Source organism: Limulus polyphemus, unplaced genomic scaffold (genome assembly GCF_000517525.1).
Source record: "Limulus polyphemus unplaced genomic scaffold, Limulus_polyphemus-2.1.2 Scaffold2057, whole genome shotgun sequence".
NCBI lineage: Eukaryota > Metazoa > Arthropoda > Merostomata > Xiphosura > Limulidae > Limulus > Limulus polyphemus.
Genome location: NW_013667667.1, coordinates 49,105 through 67,388, shown reverse-complemented (window position 1 = coordinate 67,388; position 18,284 = coordinate 49,105). Strand labels below are relative to the sequence as shown.

General features: G+C 35.2%; 1 protein-coding gene across 1 annotated transcript in view; it reads left to right on the top strand.

The window, feature by feature from the left end:
• LOC106465806 (polyphosphoinositide phosphatase-like) overlaps positions 1-18,284 on the top strand; it is a gene marked incomplete at its 3' end in the record, with an annotated part of 133,957 nt that overhangs the window by 74,222 nt on the left and 41,451 nt on the right. Inside the window, exon 13 of the mRNA XM_022393752.1 lies at positions 7,457-7,712. Coding sequence (XP_022249460.1) covers positions 7,457-7,712 — 256 coding nt within the window. The remainder of the gene's footprint in view (positions 1-7,456; positions 7,713-18,284) is intronic.

Here is an 18,284-nt window from a genome sequence, read left to right as displayed (position 1 = left end):
GCTTCCCATCCCCTTTCCATCTTGCTCTGCAATTGCTAGGAAGTTGCTGATGTCCAGAGCATTGCTGATGCTCTCGGCCACAGCTTTTCTCGTGCTTCTAGCACTTCTGCTCCTTCCCCTGCCTTCTTGGCCATGAAGTCTCAGGCAGAGCGATCGCCTCTTTCCTTTCGGGCTGATCGTCTCTATGATTATAATCGCCTCTTTACAGTGGTGGAACTCAAACTTGTTCTTCATCAATCTGGCAGTATATCGGTCGGACCTGATGATGTTCATTATGAGATGTTGTGCCATCTCTCTCCTGCCTCTCTTGCTATTCTGGTTATTTTTAACCGGATATGGCAGGAGCACATTTTTCCTGATTCTTGGCACTAGGCTATTGTCCTCCCTTTCTCTAAACCTAGGAAGGATCCCAAGATCCCTTCAAATTATTGTCCCATTGCTTTGACTAGTTGTCTTTGTAAGGTCCTAGAGAGGATGGTTAATGCTTGTCTTGTTTGGTTCCTCGAATCGAACATGCTCTTTTCACCCACCCAGTGTGGGTTCCGTCGACAGCGCTCCACCATGGACCATCTGATTCAACTTGAAATGTCGATCAGGGAAGCATTTCTCAAGAGAGAACACCTTGTTTCTGTGTTCTTCGATCTTGAGAAGGCTTATGACACCACGTGGAGGTATGGAATTTTGCAGGACCTCCACTCCTATGGGTTGTGTAGCCATCTACCCATTGTTATTCAAAACTTTTTCTAAACACGCTATTCCAAGTCCATGTGGGTTCAACTCTTTCCCGTTTCTTTCCACAGAAACTTGGAGTCCCTCAGGGCTGTGTCTTGAGTGTCACACTTTTTAATGTTAAGAATAATGCTATCACTAATAATCTTCCTCCGACTGTTGCAAATGGGCTTTATGTTGATGACTTCCACATTTCGTGTCAGTTGTCGAACATGAGGTTTATTGAGCGGCAGCTTCAGACTGCCTCCAATCGGTTGTTGACATGGACCACTGCAAATGGTTTTAAATTTTCTTTTTCCAAAACCGTTTACATGCATTTTTGGCACCAACAGGGTCTCCACCACGAACCTGAGCTCCGTCTCGGCAATGTAGTTATTCGTGTGGTCCCCGAGGCAAAATTCTTGGGCTTATCTTTGACCGTAAGCTTAGCTTCATTCCGCACATCAAGCAGGTATGTGTCAAGTGTGCAAGGGCTTTGAACATCCTTTGTGTCCTCTCTTCCACCTCTTGGAGTGCGGATCGATGTTCTATGCTCAGGATCTATTGTGAACTGATTCGATCCAAACTGGACTATGGGTCTTTGGTCTATGGTTCTGCTAGGACCTCGGCCTTGAAGATACTGGACCCCATTCACCATCTGGGGCTTCGGCTCTGTACTGGGGCTTTTCACACTTCTCCAGTCCAGAGTTTGTACACTGAGTCAGTCCCACGAACCTCCTCTTCACCTCTGTCGTTTGCAACTTTCTTTACAATATGCTGCCAAGCTTTGATCCTTACCACGGCATCCCACCTGGGATTGTGTCTTTCTTCCACGATGTGCCATGCTCTTTTGGAACAGGTGTTCTGCTATTCTTTCCTTTGGCCTTCGTATCCAAGGGCAACTGGCTGAATTGGGTCTAGCATTGGATGACATTGCTGTCCCTAATGATCAGCCCATTCCACCTTGGCTTATTACCATCCCTTCCTGTGACCTTTCTCTGAGTCATCTGAGGAAGGCAGATACTCCCAATTGGAAGTACCATCTTCTTTTTGCTGAGCATCTTTTGTGCCTATCTTCTTTTCCTATTTATGCGGATGGTTTGAAATCGGGTGACTTGGTAGATTCTGCCATGGTGTGCTGTAGCTCGGTAGTTGCTTGCAGGATCCCCTCTACAGTTTCTGTGTTCACTGCTGAGTTGTATGCTATTTCTCTTGCCCTGGATCATGTAGAAGCCATGCAGTACAGTAATTGTACTATTTACACTGATTCTCTTAGCTCTCTACTGGCCCTGGAATCGCTTAACGTTAGTTCTCACCCTGTTCTCATCGGTATTCACGGGAACGAGATTGCTGACACCGCAGCTAAATCCGTCTGCTCTGGTGCCATCACGGCCATGCCTGTCCCATACATGGACTGCGGTCCTGTCTTTAAGGCACGGCTTCACACCAGTTGGCAGTCGACTTGGGGTGAGCAATGTCATAACAAGCTTTTCCAGATCAAGCCTACTGTTGGTCTTTGGCTTTCTTGCTTCCATAAGGATCGGAAGTAGTGCTGGCAAGGCTACACATTGGTCACAGTTTTTTAACCCATTGTTTTTTTTTATCAGGTATTGACCCACCGATGTGTAGTCATTGTGACACTCAAGTCACAATAGCCCACATTTTACTTTCGTGCAGCATTATTTTAAACACATATTTTCTAAGAGTTTACCCTGATGTTGGACAGTGTCATTGATAATGGTGACACTGTCCGATTAGATTGTATTTTCAATTTTTTACACACTATAGGTCTTTTTAACTGTATATAAATCTTTTATCAACATATATTGGTTTTAACTCACTGTACTTTTACACTTTAATTTACTTTCTCCGTTCTTACTGGTTGTTTGGCGCAGATACCCTCATTGCTTTGCGCCATAAAACAACAAACAACAGTTACTGTTCGTGCAAATCATAATATACGCAGCATCTTAACTGCAGCTGGGTCTGTTGTATCTTAGCTGGTCTGTTAAGCCCTGGTATTGGGCAAAAAGTCTCATCACCACTGGATATAACTTTCACTCATAAGTTCTTAGAATTACTGATGTGGTCTTCTCCAGTTGAAGCTGTGGTCGCTTGATGAGCTCCAGGAACAATAAGACTAGCTTGCTGGTTCATCAGTTCTTTTGATTGAATAATGGGATTTTGGATCAACGTGGTTCAGGGAACACTTAAAAAATGCTACTTACCTCTCCACTGGACATACAGCTATTACCTTGCATCTCTGCAAAGGCTTTGAATTAAACTTTTTACCCTTAATAATGTCTACTGCACCAGTCTATAATTCAATCACATTAAACTATAGCCTTACACCAATAGAAAGGCATCACATCCTCTTTCTGTAGCATTCCTCTTAACACATGATGTATGTCAAAGATTCATTCTTTTCTTGACACTGCAATGATTCGGATGGGTTTTATTCTTGTGAATTATGGATTATTTGTGCTTTTTATTTTAAACTTTTCCTTAACATTCGAAGTTATTTTCATAAGTTGATTTTCTTGATTTCAAGAAAGTAAGAAACAAATTTTTAAACTTTCAGTTAGAGCTTCTGATATTTTCTTACATTAATTTGATTTCTTCTCTTAATGAAATGATGAGATTTTGAGACATGTCCCAGAGTCTGTGAGGTACTTTCTTTGACAGGAATATTTTCAATTATTATTAATATTGTGTTCAGGTTTTGATATTTACTCACTCTTTTTGTCATTATAATAGTAACCACGGCAAGTTCCAAGGACATACTGGACCTACTCTTTTTTTTTTCTCTCCTATAATTCACTTTCATGGATCTTATTGGATACAATTTCTAATACCTGAATTTTTGAAACCTCCCAAAGTCCAGATTCTCTTCCATAGAAGTAATTTTATTTTATTTCATTGGTGACTGGGGCTGCATGGACATTGAGCAGTGTTAATACTGCGCGGTTAGTTTATTTTGGATCCAGAACTCACGACTTTCTGTTTCTATACTATTTGCTGAGCCTCCCTTGTCTTTAAAAGACTGAGCACCTCTTCTCACAACTTGCTTCTGTTTCTTCTATTCGTGACTAGGATCAGATAACACCTACTTTTGTCTTTTGCTGTTCTTATAACTCAGGTGTGTGTCATTTGTTATTTTCCTCCATTTGTTTTCTGCTGGGTTTTGGGTGAGCTCCATGCATGCACCTCAACTTATAAGATGTGTTTCCCCTCTTCCTCACTTACCTATTTATTGCATTCTTGCAAATTCTTTACATTTGTGCTTTGCCTTGACTCTCAGTTACCATATCCTCCCTTAACTTAAAATTCCTTCTCTGTAGCTTGTGGTTGGACAAGTGTTGTCTAGTGCTCATACTCTTTTATTCTCTTCTTCTAACTTGGGAATTTTCTTTTCATACTTTGACACTCTTTTTACTCCAACTTGGTCTTCTTTGTCTTTTGCTTACTCACATTTCTTAGCTTGCTATCTCCTTTATTCTTTCCTTTTGAGGCTCTTCATCACTACTTAACAACTTTACTGGAGTAAGGTTGTATAAACTGTTTGTCATACTGCCCTGTTTTATTCTTGAGGTATTGCTTAGTTCACTTTCTTTCATTCCAGGATTTGGTTTATTAGGATAATAGTTTGATTATCTCTGATTTCTCTCAGGGAACCCCAGTTGGCATCATTCCTTTATGCAGTCCTTTTGGAAAGTTTCTTGCCTTGTGACCCATTCCTGGTATCTCTACTCTGAGATCAATTATTTTTGGAATCACTCTTCAGCTTTGATTCTGCAGGAGCTTAGTCTTTACACTTTAGTCATATGTGAACTTTTGTTACAGGAGACCTTTGGGTCCTACAGGGTTTCTCTTAGGAATCTTCTTTGTTATTCAGGCTTTCAACTGTCTATTTTCAGTTAAATTTACACAGAGACTGCACTCATTGGATCTGCATTTTCACCACCATCTAGCTAATTGGCAACTTATAGTCCTGTTCTGGGAGGCCATTGTGTACTATAACCTCCCTTCACCTTTGGAAGTCTGCTCGTTTCAGTTGATTGGTCAGGCTTCTTAGTCAGTATTGATTCTCCTTTAGTATCTGATACAGTTATGAGCTGGTTTTTGGGTAACCTTCTCTTTTACACTTCCCAAATATGGAGCTTGTGGTTTCCAAGACTCTCATGTCTCCTTTTTTAATATGCATAAGGTTCTGTCTCTTTTGGGACTTCTCACTGCAGTGTATTATGACAGATCAGTGAAATATACCTTGTGATCCACTGTCTTCTCTCATTTTTCTACCTCCATCTCGTTCCCTTTCACTGTTATAGTGGCTCTAAAGTTTCCACATGGCTGTAAAATTCAATTCCTCCTCCACCCCACCAAAACTTACTCCTCTTCATGGATATCTCTAACAGAGTGGTGTGTTGTTCTAGATACCTTAACCCCTTTTAGTTTTTCATCTCTTGCTCAGCAGTCTTTCCATACCACCATCCTTAAGATATAGGCAGTTCAATGGACCTACTACAATCTTTCATTAAAGTTGTCTGGACATCCTGTTTTGATCGATTTCAACAACTCCACTGTTGTTTTTACATCAACAGACTGGGAGGCTCACTCTGTGGTCACTGTTTCGTCTTCTTGACTTCCATTTTTGGGATCATGAAAGCAATGTCTGGTTGTTGGTCTTTCTTGTGATAGAAGCTTTAAATTTGGAGGCATTCAGCTATCTTGCCCCAAACAACTTGCTGGGGCAGAATGTTCTGTACACCTCCTGGTGTTTCTGTAGATTTGTTTCTAAGTTGGGAGTCCTTTTCTTGATACATTTGTGACTCCCCTTGTCACCAAGCTTCCACAGTTTTGTTCATCATGTCCAGACTTCATGGCTCTGGCAGTATTCCCTCTGTCTTTATTTGTCCACCTTCTTTCTCTATACCTATTTTCCTCTTCATATTCTTTCTAGGGTGCTTTCTTTAATTGATTTATGTAGTTGATTTCTCGACTATGTTCCATCGCCCCCTAGCCATTCTACACCTAGGGGCACATCCATTTGTTTTACCCACTTTCATTCTTTGTGGGAATGAGTTACATATATATTTACATGGTTAGGATCACTATCCTGCCACAGTTCTCTCCCACTTGGATGTGCTCCTCTCTTTTTTTCTGCCCTTATCTACTACACATTTCATGGATGGGTGAAGAGTATACCTGGTTCAGAAGTGTTTCAGATCTGACTCTCATTTCCAGGGGTATCTTTTGGATGCTTTCAGGGGGTACTTTTGTCAATCCCTCACACTGGTCCTGCCACCTAATCAATGTGGGATTCTAGCTAATCTTGTGAGTGGAGGGAAGTACTGTATAGGAAGCTATAATTTTCCTGTACTAAAAATGTATTTCCAATAGGTACTTCCCCCCACTCACAATTCCCACCCTTCCTCCCCACTTTCCTCTGGTGCTTACGTCTTCTACCAAACCTGGAAGTGATAGTTCAGTAGAGGCATATAGAAGAGACACATGTGTCACATATGTCGTGCTCCTATTGGTGAAGAAGTGACGCATGATCATTTACATGAGAGACATGTTGGAATCATTCAATTCCATTAGGGGGGAGCAAAGGACTTGTGGCATGTGTAAAGAAAACATTTACATATAGAAGGCAGCTCTGGAAGAGAATAACTAATCTTGTCAGTGGAGGGAAGTACCTATCAGAAATACATTTTCAGTATAAGAAAATTATAACTTCCAAAAAACTCTCTCTTCATCATGCCGTATACATGCTTTCCAGTGATTACAACACCAGTGATTTCAGTTATCTATATACCACATGTAAAGCAAGTTGTGAGAGTATTGTCAGTAAGGGAACACTATCTGACTCAGTAATGACAATATAGCAGAAGCACATCACATTTCTTTAGATGTTAAACAGCAAGTTCATAACATCAACTATTTGCTCTACTCTTGATATAGTGGTAACAAAACTGCATCCATAACCAACAAAAATTCACTGAGCAAGAATAATGACAGTTAATATTCTCAATAACATCTCACACTATAGAGATTGTATCTTCATTTTTTCAAAGGGTACAAATTTTACTACTTCTAGGCAACTAACATAAGACTAGATATCAGATCATCTTTTCATCATTGTTTCTATAAATTGAGTTCTTGTAAAACGTATGATCTGGTTGAAGATAACAATGTTTTATCTAATAGTTTTTCCTGTTTCCTTTGACTTTCCCAATCTGCCACAGATTTGGATACTGAAAGTTGTATGAAAAGTTAAAAAATTATGTTCATTTAGTACTTAAAGGTTTTGTAAATTATAATGTTAGACCAAATATTTCTAAAAACAAATGGTTTTCTATTAAAGACTTGAAAATAACAAAAAAAATTTGTAAAAGTTAGTGATAAATGCAAAGGTTTTTCACATTATCCCCAAGTTTTATACAATACAGATATTTATTCCAGACTTTGTGTTAGTTTTGCATAAATACTTAGCAAGGGGTTCATCAAAAAAGTTAAATCAGTTTCTAACTGTTGTATATGTTATTTTTGGTTATCAGTTTCTATTATTATATGAAGCTGTAACATTTGAAAATGGCATAGGCCAAAATGTTAGGTTTGAATAAAATCATTTTGTGTGGAGTTTAATTAATTGTTTTTTTGTAAATATGAATAATAAAAGATTATGCATAGTTTGTGATTGAATTGCTCATATTAATTTTGAAATAGACATTTTGTTTTTTATTAGTAAAGAAGTCAATGTGATGGATAGGCTATCTAAAATTTCCTATGGAGTTCTGCGTAAGACAGGAGTCTTTCAAAGTTGGCCACGATATTATTGGCAAGATTTACCTTATAGTAAGCAGCATCGACTAACTGGAGGATTTATAACTGAGAGTGGATCTATTCTACAGACTGGAGTGGTTAGAGTTAACTGTGTTGATTGTCTGGACAGAACAAATACAGCTCAGTTTGCTCTTGGAAAATGTGCTATGGCATTCCAGGTTGGTCTGTCACATTTTGCCAGAAATTTTCAATGTTTACAAGTATACCTAATAAAGTTTTTCTTTAAAAATGTCTTTCATTACATTAAAAAGATAATAACTTATTTTCTTTGTGGACTTCATGAACAATATGAATTTAGAAAATTGTTTTGAATATATTTAATACCAAACAGTTAATATCTTGAAAGTAGCTGAAAAATCCATGTTGTCAAACTTAAGATATATTATAACATAGTTTTGCAGCATTTATTACAGAACTTAGTTACCAGCAAAAAAGAAAATTAGGTTCAATTTCTAAACAGTAGACTGGTTTGATAACATCTCAACAATGTGACATATATATATGTTTTGACACCTTGTTATGTTCAGTATGAAAAAACACAGTTTTTAATGCTTGCTGATATTTACTTGATTACCTGTGTGATGATTAATTATGGTTTTGCTCTCCATATTTAAGCTAACAATATCATGCACCCTATTTTTTAGTCTTAAGGTTATAATTAGGCAATGAAGCTTGATTTTATTCTATTACAAATAATCTTTGATAGATTGTTTAGGCAGAATATTCATGATGAATACACTGGAATGGATGACAACTGTGTGTTGTAGAAAAAAAACACAGGTGTAGAGGATGATGTTTTGATAGTGTTCCATCTTTTGTCTTCAGGAGACAAAAAATAGAAAACTTTCAAAATATCATCCTCTACACCTGTGTTTCTTCTAGAACAAGCAGTTGCCATCCATTCCAGTGTACTCATTACAAATAATCTTGTTTTTCACAACCAACACCCTTAAACCTTCAAAGATTATTCATAAATTCTAGAACTAATTTCATTTAGGATTTTGTCAAGTGTTATTCACCATATTGTTCCAACTTCCAAAGAGGAATCAACTTTCAGCAGTGCAGGTGTAATAAGAAAATTGTATGGTATCAATAATACAATGAAAAACTTCTTTCCAACACTTAATTAGAATTATTACACTTTCTTTATGCAAAGAAAGCAAACCATGCCTAACCTTTGTGGTTTTTCTCAGTTATTTGTTCTGGTGTAAACACCACCATTTCAGATTGTATAATCCTCTCTACATTTTCTTTTCTACCATTATGCTTTCTTTACCAACATAAGGTTGACTGACCTAATCTTCCTGTTCCCTCTGATAGTTGTATGTTTTGGTATTAGCACCACCTAGCTTTTACGGCACACCTGACCTTTTTGGTCATTCTTCACAGATGTATTTTAGTATAAACATCATCTATAAAGATCACCTAAACTTTTGTGTCTTTATATTTCATTTTATTTGCATCCAGCAAAACAAAACTAGGCCTTATCTTGTCATTCTCTCCTATGGTTGTGAATTATTGTATTATTATATCCTTATAAGCTTGTGTAATCTTCTGTACCTTCATATTTTAGCCTTTACTCTTGCTTTTCTCAGATAAGGGAGACTAAGCCTAGCCTTCCTGATCCCTTTCACTGTTGTTTATTCTGCCTATTAAGATCACATAATCCTTTCTACCCTCATTTTTTAGCCCTTAGACTTTTTCACACAAGGAAAAAAAGATAAAGATATGCCATAACAGTGTTAAACCTTGCTATCCTGAGATCAAATGGGGTGGTCTCTGTGAGATCTTACAGATTATTACCAACTAGTGTAATTGATCCCCAGTGTTGGTTAGAGTCACTAGGGTTTACAAACCAGAGCTATCTCACAAAAAGGTGGGGTGTCAAGCCTTTCAGAAGAAACTGATGATCACTGATACAGCCATGACTTGTCCTGAGAAGAGAGAGAGGCAGATTGCAGGAATGGAAGTTTGACATGCTTATTGATGCCTTTTCTTTGGCAATATGATACTTGTTGATCAGGTGTCATAATCACATGCTTGAGCAAATGCTGAAGCCTTCAGGTACCAAAAGAATTGTTGATTCTGATGACAGCTGGTGGTTGTCCAAGAAATTAGCTGTGGATCTCTTAACTTGCTAATAAAGACCAGTTCTAGTCGGGTAAGGTGCTGTATCAGAATATCTAGACTGATTCATGAAACAAGTTAGGCAACTTATTGTTTATGATTTTGGCTTAAGTATTAGTATTTTAGGGATAAGCCTACTCCATAAATAGGACGGGATGTTATTAGAATGTGGGAAAGCCGTTTAATAGCAATAAGTCAGAATCTAAAATCAAAAGACAGGCAACTTATTGTTTATGATTTTGGCTCAAGTATTAGTATTTTAGGGATAAGCCTACTCCATAAATAGGACGGGATGTTATTAGAATGTGGGAAAGCCGTTTAATAGCAATAAGTCAGAATCTAAAATCAAAAGACAGCATGTGTGCATACATAGGAGGGTTTCATCACACTTTCTTATAATGCTCAAAGGGTTTTATATGGTAACCAAATGGGGTCAATCTAATGTTTGGTCACTGACTAATGAGGTGATGGAACCCATACATGAAACACACTGTTTTCTTCTCAAATCCAAGCTGTGTTTTTGTCAGTTATCTATCCAAAGGTAAGATTTATTACACTTATGGGCATGCAGATATTCATCTACACGCTGTATTAGTTCTCGAAAGCAAGAGCAATTGAATCTACACCTATAGCTAGTGTCACTCATTGAAATGACATTTGTATGCATGCATTCGATTGTCGGAACATCTGAAGTTGCTGTTTGAAGATTATTAGATATTATTATGTATAACAGTGGATAGCACTTATTAAGTCACTAATAGGATGTATTTATTGGACAAGATAACAAACTGAGCAGAGAAACAGTCATACATTATTACATCAATACAGATGATTTGCATCCAACAAAAGAAGTATCATTCAAGCTACCTTGAAGCATCAAGGATAATTCCACTGTTCAAAGAAAGCAAATACTGTAGGATAGATTAATGCAGCTATCACAGAATTCTTGGTCAGTACTGATTGTGAAGAAGAGTTTCTGTGTTTCTTTTAACCCTATGGTGATGGATCATGTGTCAAAGGCCATGACATCACGTTTGTTGACTTTCATTCAAAATTTTATTGAACTATTATTTTATGAATCAATGTCATTATGTTTGGTATCAAATTGTAGATTATAATTCAAATTTCAGTATTATAAAAGTAAATATTAAAAAACACAGCTAAACATTGATTTTTGTGTGTCATATGACATGTTGAATGCAGCACTGGTTCAAATTAGATGTTTGTGATGTCAAAATACCAAATCTACATTTTCGTATGAATTAGGAACTCAAACTACCGATATTGACAAGCTAGAATGTAAAATAAGAACCTCTTATCTTTTCTATTTGCTAATATATATCGCTTCTGTACTGAGTCAAGCACAGTGGCCTCCCACCCACCTCTTTCCATTTTTGGAAATGGTCCTTTATTTATACTTACTTCGATATATGACATGAATAACCAATCAAAAGCTCAAAATGCACTTAGTGGTTTTCTCAGCCATTATGACATGTTATTATGCTAATTTCGTTCTTTTCACAAAAGATTTCAAACAATAAAGTAAGTCTTCAGTGAGCTCGAACTTTCATATTTTTTAGACTCAAATGCAGCTTAGTTACTATGCTTGATAAATTGTAGTGGAGCTATATGGTATCGATATAGTCATTTATGAATTCTTGGTTATTTAAAATGTATATATAAAACCTAAAAAGATTTTCTTTTCACATCCTCCACGTGGGAAATTTCATAAGGCTTAGCAACCTATGACAAGCAGCAAACAAGTACAAAGGTTGTAACTAGAAAAGATAATTGTTTGCTTTACTTCTTTATTTACTGTTTTAAGAAAAATAAGTTTAATAACTTATTTGTAAATAGAAATAATGTATATATATACACATATAATGTATAATAATAGAAATTTGACTGCATTTTACAAAATACTGGTCCACTAAAACACAGCCAAGAATGGTCACTTATATATTATTGGATACAGTAACATTGTATCTTCTGTATTGTTTGCCAGGCACAGCTGGAAAGTCAATACAATAAAAATAATAAATATATATAAATGTATAATGTTATTAGATTTAAGCTATTTAGACTGAAAATTTGTGTTATAATTTGTAGTCATTCTAAAACAAACTAGCATAATATAGATTTTTTTCCTAATTTTTATTGAAGTTATTAAGTCTGTCAAATCAAACCAACCATACAGAAAGACAGTAGTGAAAACAACAAATAAAATATAAAGTTTTTTTCTACAAAAAATTTCATAATTATCTGGAGACTATAAAGATTTCACATATGAAATTTGTAAATGTTCTAATACATTAAAGTATTTTTAATCTTAAAATCAAAATTGCTTTGCATATTGGATAGTCAATATTCTGAAAGAAAAAGGTTTATGAGAAAATCTTTAATTAAAAAACCTTAATACTTAATTTAAAAACCTAATATTTTGTGTACGAAAACCTTGTAAGGTTTACCAATAACCTACAGAATTTTATAAAGATGTGCATACATTATAAAAAATCATAACATTATTACTCTCATGGATACCTTCGTGGTTACGAGCTGGGTGATTTCTACCCAGCCCGTAATGGAAGGGTTAAGTAGATATTGGACAAATATACAATCCATTCAGAGATTGCATTATCCAATAAAATCTGATCTGGTAATATATTGATTTTTTTTCCTGAATCGGATAATCTTTCTCATCAATGGATTATCTCCAAATAGTAAGCAGGTATGATAGTACTAGAACATGATAGGTATTGCATCATTTAGCCCACTGATACTTTCTACTAGTTTCTAAACATAGTAGCATTCTTCCTGGTATAAAAATCATGTTCACCCACTGTGTTGCCACTATGTCACAGGTTTTTATTTTAGTGGTAGCAACAGCAAATACAATCCAAACAACAGTCTCATTAGGGGAACAGAGGTGTAAAACACTGTCTCTTGTTGTCACATACTACCTTCGCTTAACCATAATGAGGTGGGTCTTCCTATAGTCAGGGGACAAAGGGCATGTCATCACATTTGTAAACTTACATTCAAAGTTTTATTGAACTGCTATTTTATGAATGTATATCATTAAGTTTGGTATTCAATTGTAGATTATAATTCAAATTTTAGTATTATACATTAGTTAATTTCTTAATTCCAAAGTAAATATTTATTAAAGAATTCTAAATATCAATTTTTGTGTGTCATGTGTTATGTTGAATGCAGTTTTGGTTCATATTAGATGTTTGTGATGTTAAAATACAAAGTCTATAGTTTCTTATGAATTAGAAACTCAAATTACCGATATTGACAAGCTAGAATGTAAGAACCTCCTATTTTGTCTATTTTCTGAGATAGTATTATATCTAGTGAATCAATCAAAGTGGCCCTGCCCACCTCTTCCATTTTTAAAAATATGGCCTTACATGCACCTACTTTGTCCAGTGACGTGTGTATAATCGTTCGGAAGCTCAGAATGTCCCCCACTTTGTTTAATCAGCCTATGTGAAGTGTTTATGTGGGGAACCCTTTCTTTTCATGGTAGAACCAAAACAATAAGGTTAGACATTATGGAGCTTGAAAAATCACATTTTTTAGACCAAAATACAGTTTATTTACTAAGCCTGAAGTCTATGGTATTGATGTAGTAATTTATGATTTAGTTATTTCAAAATGCATATATAAAATCTTAAAAAATATTTGGTTTTACATCTTCCATGTGTGGAATTTGACAAGGCTTAGCAAATTATGGCAAGTAGCAAATGAGTACAAAGTTCAGAAGTAGAAGAGATAATTGTTTTCTGTATTTCTTTATATACTCTTTTATGTTTTAAGGAAAATAACTGAAATTTAAGAACTTATTTGTAAATAGTGATAATAAATATAAATATATAAAGTATTATAACCAAAATGTTACTGTATTTTACAAAATACTGATCCACTAGAACAAAGCCAAGATAGGTCACTTTCTAAAGGCTTGTTTTATATTATTGGATACAGTAACATGAGTGCTTGTGCATCACGTCATTGCAACTTTTATAATACTAGTCAGACGCTGCTTAAAGGTCAGAAAAGTAAAAATAATAAATATATATAAATGTATTATGTCATGAGATTTAAGAAATTTAGACTAAACATTTGTGGTTTCACGTTATAATTTGTAGTAATTCTAGAATGAACAAAGCATAATTTATATCTATTTCCTAATTTTTTTGGTAGTTACGAGGGTGGTTGAATTGACCAAATCCATACAGGGATACAATAGTGAAATTAACAGATAAAATATATATAGTGTTTTTCCAAACAAAAAAACATTTGATAATTATCTGGAAGTAATAGAGATTTTACATGTGCAATTTGACAATTTTCTGATGCATAAAAGTATTTTAATCTTAAAATCAAAATTACTTTGCATCTTAGATAGTGAACATTAGAAAAGAAAAAATGGACAAGCAAATAATTATGTAAAATATCTTAAATCTTAATTTAAAAATCTGGTATTTTGTGTACAAAGGCCTTTTAATGTTTACTGATAATCTGCAAAATTTCCTGATGATATGTATACATTTTATAAAGTTACAGTATAACTACTTTATGATTACTTTGGTGGATACAGACTTGGCAGAATCCACCCACCTGTAGTAAAAGGGTTAAAGGGTCTGCAGTGGCTGCTCACTCATGCAGCACTGTACATCCTTATTAAAATTTTCAAAAAACAGTGATAAAGTAATTAGTTTAATATTATGCCCTGATGAAGAGATAGCTCAACAGTGACAAAGTAGAAAGTCTAATACTACACTATAATGAAATGGTAGCTCTCATCTTCAGTGTGTTTTCAGTATGTGTGGTCACATCTGCAATGGGATTCAAAATATCTGAATCCACTCTATATCAGTTGCTGGATAATCAAAATCCAGTAAGTGACCAACATTATTATTTTTCCTATCTCTGGTGAACATGGAATTGAAGTTGATGCATTTTTTCTGCCACACACAGTGTCTGGATGTATTGGAAGGGGCCTGATGAACCTGTCATATATCTGTTGTCACAAAGTATGCAATTAGAGCATACCTAAGAGAACTTTGAGCATTCAAGATGAGCTGTTTGAACCTTGTGTAATGCTATTTGATCTGTGTAATGTGCCAGGTAAGTTTGGGTAGTTGCAACAGCTTAAACTATGAGGTCTGAAATGGGAGAGATGTTTTCCTCATATGAATGACTTCCCAGTGCTTGGCCTCACATTTCAATCTGTTAAGAAAATGAATTTCAGTGGAGATAAGGGAAGCAGTTATGAAACTGAAGTATGAAAAGTATGCACTTATATGCACATGTGTAGTCTCTTCTTATTACTGATTGCAAGAATGGAGTATAAACTGACCCTGTAAAGATATCACTAGTTGTACTGGACTAAACAAATTCTGCTTCAATCAGGGTCAAACAAAAATTTCTAACAACTAGAATACAAATTTTATCACTTACAAAAAACAATTAGTAAACCCGTGCCTGGCCAGGATGAGGTACAAATATTAATAAACAATAAAACATAAATCTCAATGTGATTAATTTTATAATTATCAAAGGAATTAGGAAAAAGATCCAGAAGAATAAAAAAAACTAATTCTCCAGAGAGTAACATAATGTTCCAAAATTAAACCACTTCTCAATTTCAAGAACAATAATGAGCAATAATTTTTCATAACTTTATCTCTTGAACTAACTCATTTTCAGGATCAAGGAAGACTTTTTTTCCTAGTGATTAGAACATGAGGTTACATCTCATGTAACTAGCAATTACCATAAATATACATAATCTTTCACATAACATCTGTACGTTACCACTAGGGGAAGCATGTGTCAATTTCATAATACGTGCATACTCAAAATCAATGTATCGATTGTTAGATGTGATGAAAATGCATACTCCATGACATTATTCTCATTTTGACAGTTTGGCTAAAAAGGATTTCCAAGCTGCCAAGTTTAGGTTTACAATTTTTGTGTGTCCTGACAAAACCAACTAGAATAAACACCTGCCAATTTGCTGTTCTCTGAACATGCTTGCATTTATATGTGAAGTTCAACAACCAGTGTTTGACACATGACCCAGAAGTACGTGATCCACAGTGTGCACAGAAATATGGTAATGGTTAAATGTGCACAACAACAAGAAGGTAAAGTGGTCATATGTTGTGTTTGAGTTGGAAATGAATTGAGTACAATGACAAATTGAACAAGTTATATGTTACTTATGAGCCTCTAGAGCAGTAACTGTACTAGGAATCAAACGATAGCAAAAATGTGAAACTTAACTCTCTCGTGGGCTCGGTCGAATTGGCCAAGTTCATCACCCCAAATTGATTTTTATAGTTTCCATACTAGAACTTCTAATATGTTTAATGTATCTTCATGAAATTTTGTAAGCATTCAGTAATTATCATGAGTCATTTGTAGACAAAAAATCAGAATTTTTAATGAAGTATTTTCACTAGAGATTTCCCCATGAATATATGGAGTTAAAGCATTGCCTGCACCAAGTGCATAGTGATTTTCATATCAAGATACTAAATACTTTATTTCATCTGCAAAATCTCAACTTTCATTTGCATAATCTCTAAAACCTCTTAAATAAATTTCAAATGTTTGTTTTTGATGAAACATTTTATCTGTTATTTTCTCTATTTCTTTACCCTAACTCTATACAAGGTTGGTCATTTTGACCAACCTTGAAACCACAAAAATCTACAATTATCAGTACAGAAAATAATATTATATAATATAGCATTTGGTAGGTTTAAACCTTGGCTTTCTATTGTTTATAAAATACAGTATTAAATGTGACAACTTCTGAAAGAGAGCATGTGACAGGTGGGTGTGGCAAGAAGGGTCTAATTTTCTGTTTGATGACTCTGCAACTAAATAAAGTTGAAGGCTATAAAAAATATTCTTTGCCAGAGAGATGACAACATTATAATGAGTAATTTACATTAGATTTCATACTTATTGAAGAGGTGGTAAATAAATTGGAGAAGAGGGGATGCCTAGAGAGAAAATGTCACAATTTTCATATCAGGATAAATTCAGGACTTTTTTAATATTGCCATATAAAATTATGAACTTAACACTTAGATTAATTGCCATGTTTGTATGCCAAATTTATTTTCTACTGTGATAAGAAAGTAGTTTAATTAAATTGTGAATATATCTCACTAAAACCTTGTGACATGCACAGAGAAAGATGCCTATAGCAAAAATGTTAACTCACTTGACCTAACTTTTGACTAGGAAGATACCTCAAATACTTCACTGGTGGTTTACAGTGAGCCAGAGAAAGCTGAACTGGCACTGGAGAGTTGTAAACCATGATGCTTATATTCACCACTTTTTATATGATTGGTACAGGATTTAATAAACTTTAAAAATGGCTTTTAGGATTTATCTGTGAAACAGGTCATGTTGGTGGAGTTCTTCCGCTAACAGCACTTCTCCTCTCTCTCCTGTGGGTGTCATCAAACTGCAACAGGGTTCTACCTTTCTGATTAGTGAACATTTAGGGGTTCTATAGACAACTTTGCCTACCTACTACCCTAATGATTCTCAGTCATTTGTGGTCCATTTATTCTGAGGCTTAGCCTCAGGGAGAGAACTTTGTAAGTCTTTTGAGGTGCACCAGACAGTGTTTATTCCTCTTCTCCAGCTTGTGGTTACAGCATGATGGCTTCCAGAGACCTTCACTACATCAACAAAAGTTCCAGAACTAGAAGAGAGTTCCCCCCAGATCTTGCCACCCTACTTGCAGGCCACCCTGCCTTGGCTTCTGATTCAACCTTTTCCAGCTTATATGCTCTATATCCTGTAGTAAGGGCCATTTCTGGGTTGCTGTGAAGTAGGGGTACTCATTGGAATGTGGAAGAGTCTGGCCATTTATCCACTTGGAGATGGCATAAAACTCTACAACAATGATATTCTTTTGTCATTGCACCAAGATTTTACTTTCCATTCTTCTCTGTGGTATTTTCCGGCTCACATATTTCCTTCAAAGTAGTTTGTTAGGAACTGCTAAGTGTAGATTCAAGAATATCAAGTCATGGAATGTGTTCTGTGTTTCTGTCTGACGTCTTACCTAGTTTATTGCACAGAATGAAACTGTACACAAATCTACAATTCAACAATCTTTGTTTACACACACACAAAAAACAACAACACAAAGGCAAGTTTTTATTGTAGATGTGTTGAACTGATAAGAGAAGAATGATGAAATCTTTAATAGTCTCTCTTACCAATCTAGTGTGCTGCTTTTTGTAAGCTACACTAAAAGTAAAGTTAGATGAAAAAAGAAAAAACTGACAAATTAAGCTAAAATTTATATAATCCAAAAGCTTGAACTATAAGTTAAGTACAACTAACTCCCTCAAAAATCTGAGTCTGCTGTTACCCAAAGTTAACCCTTTCCTCTTGACTTGGCCCATTTGCCTGATCCCAAATGTTTTTGAAACTATACATACTAGAACTTTGAATTTATTAAGTGTATCTTTATTAACTTTGGTAAGCTTTTAGTAAACATTACAAGAATTTTTAATATAGTATATATATATATATATATATATATATATATA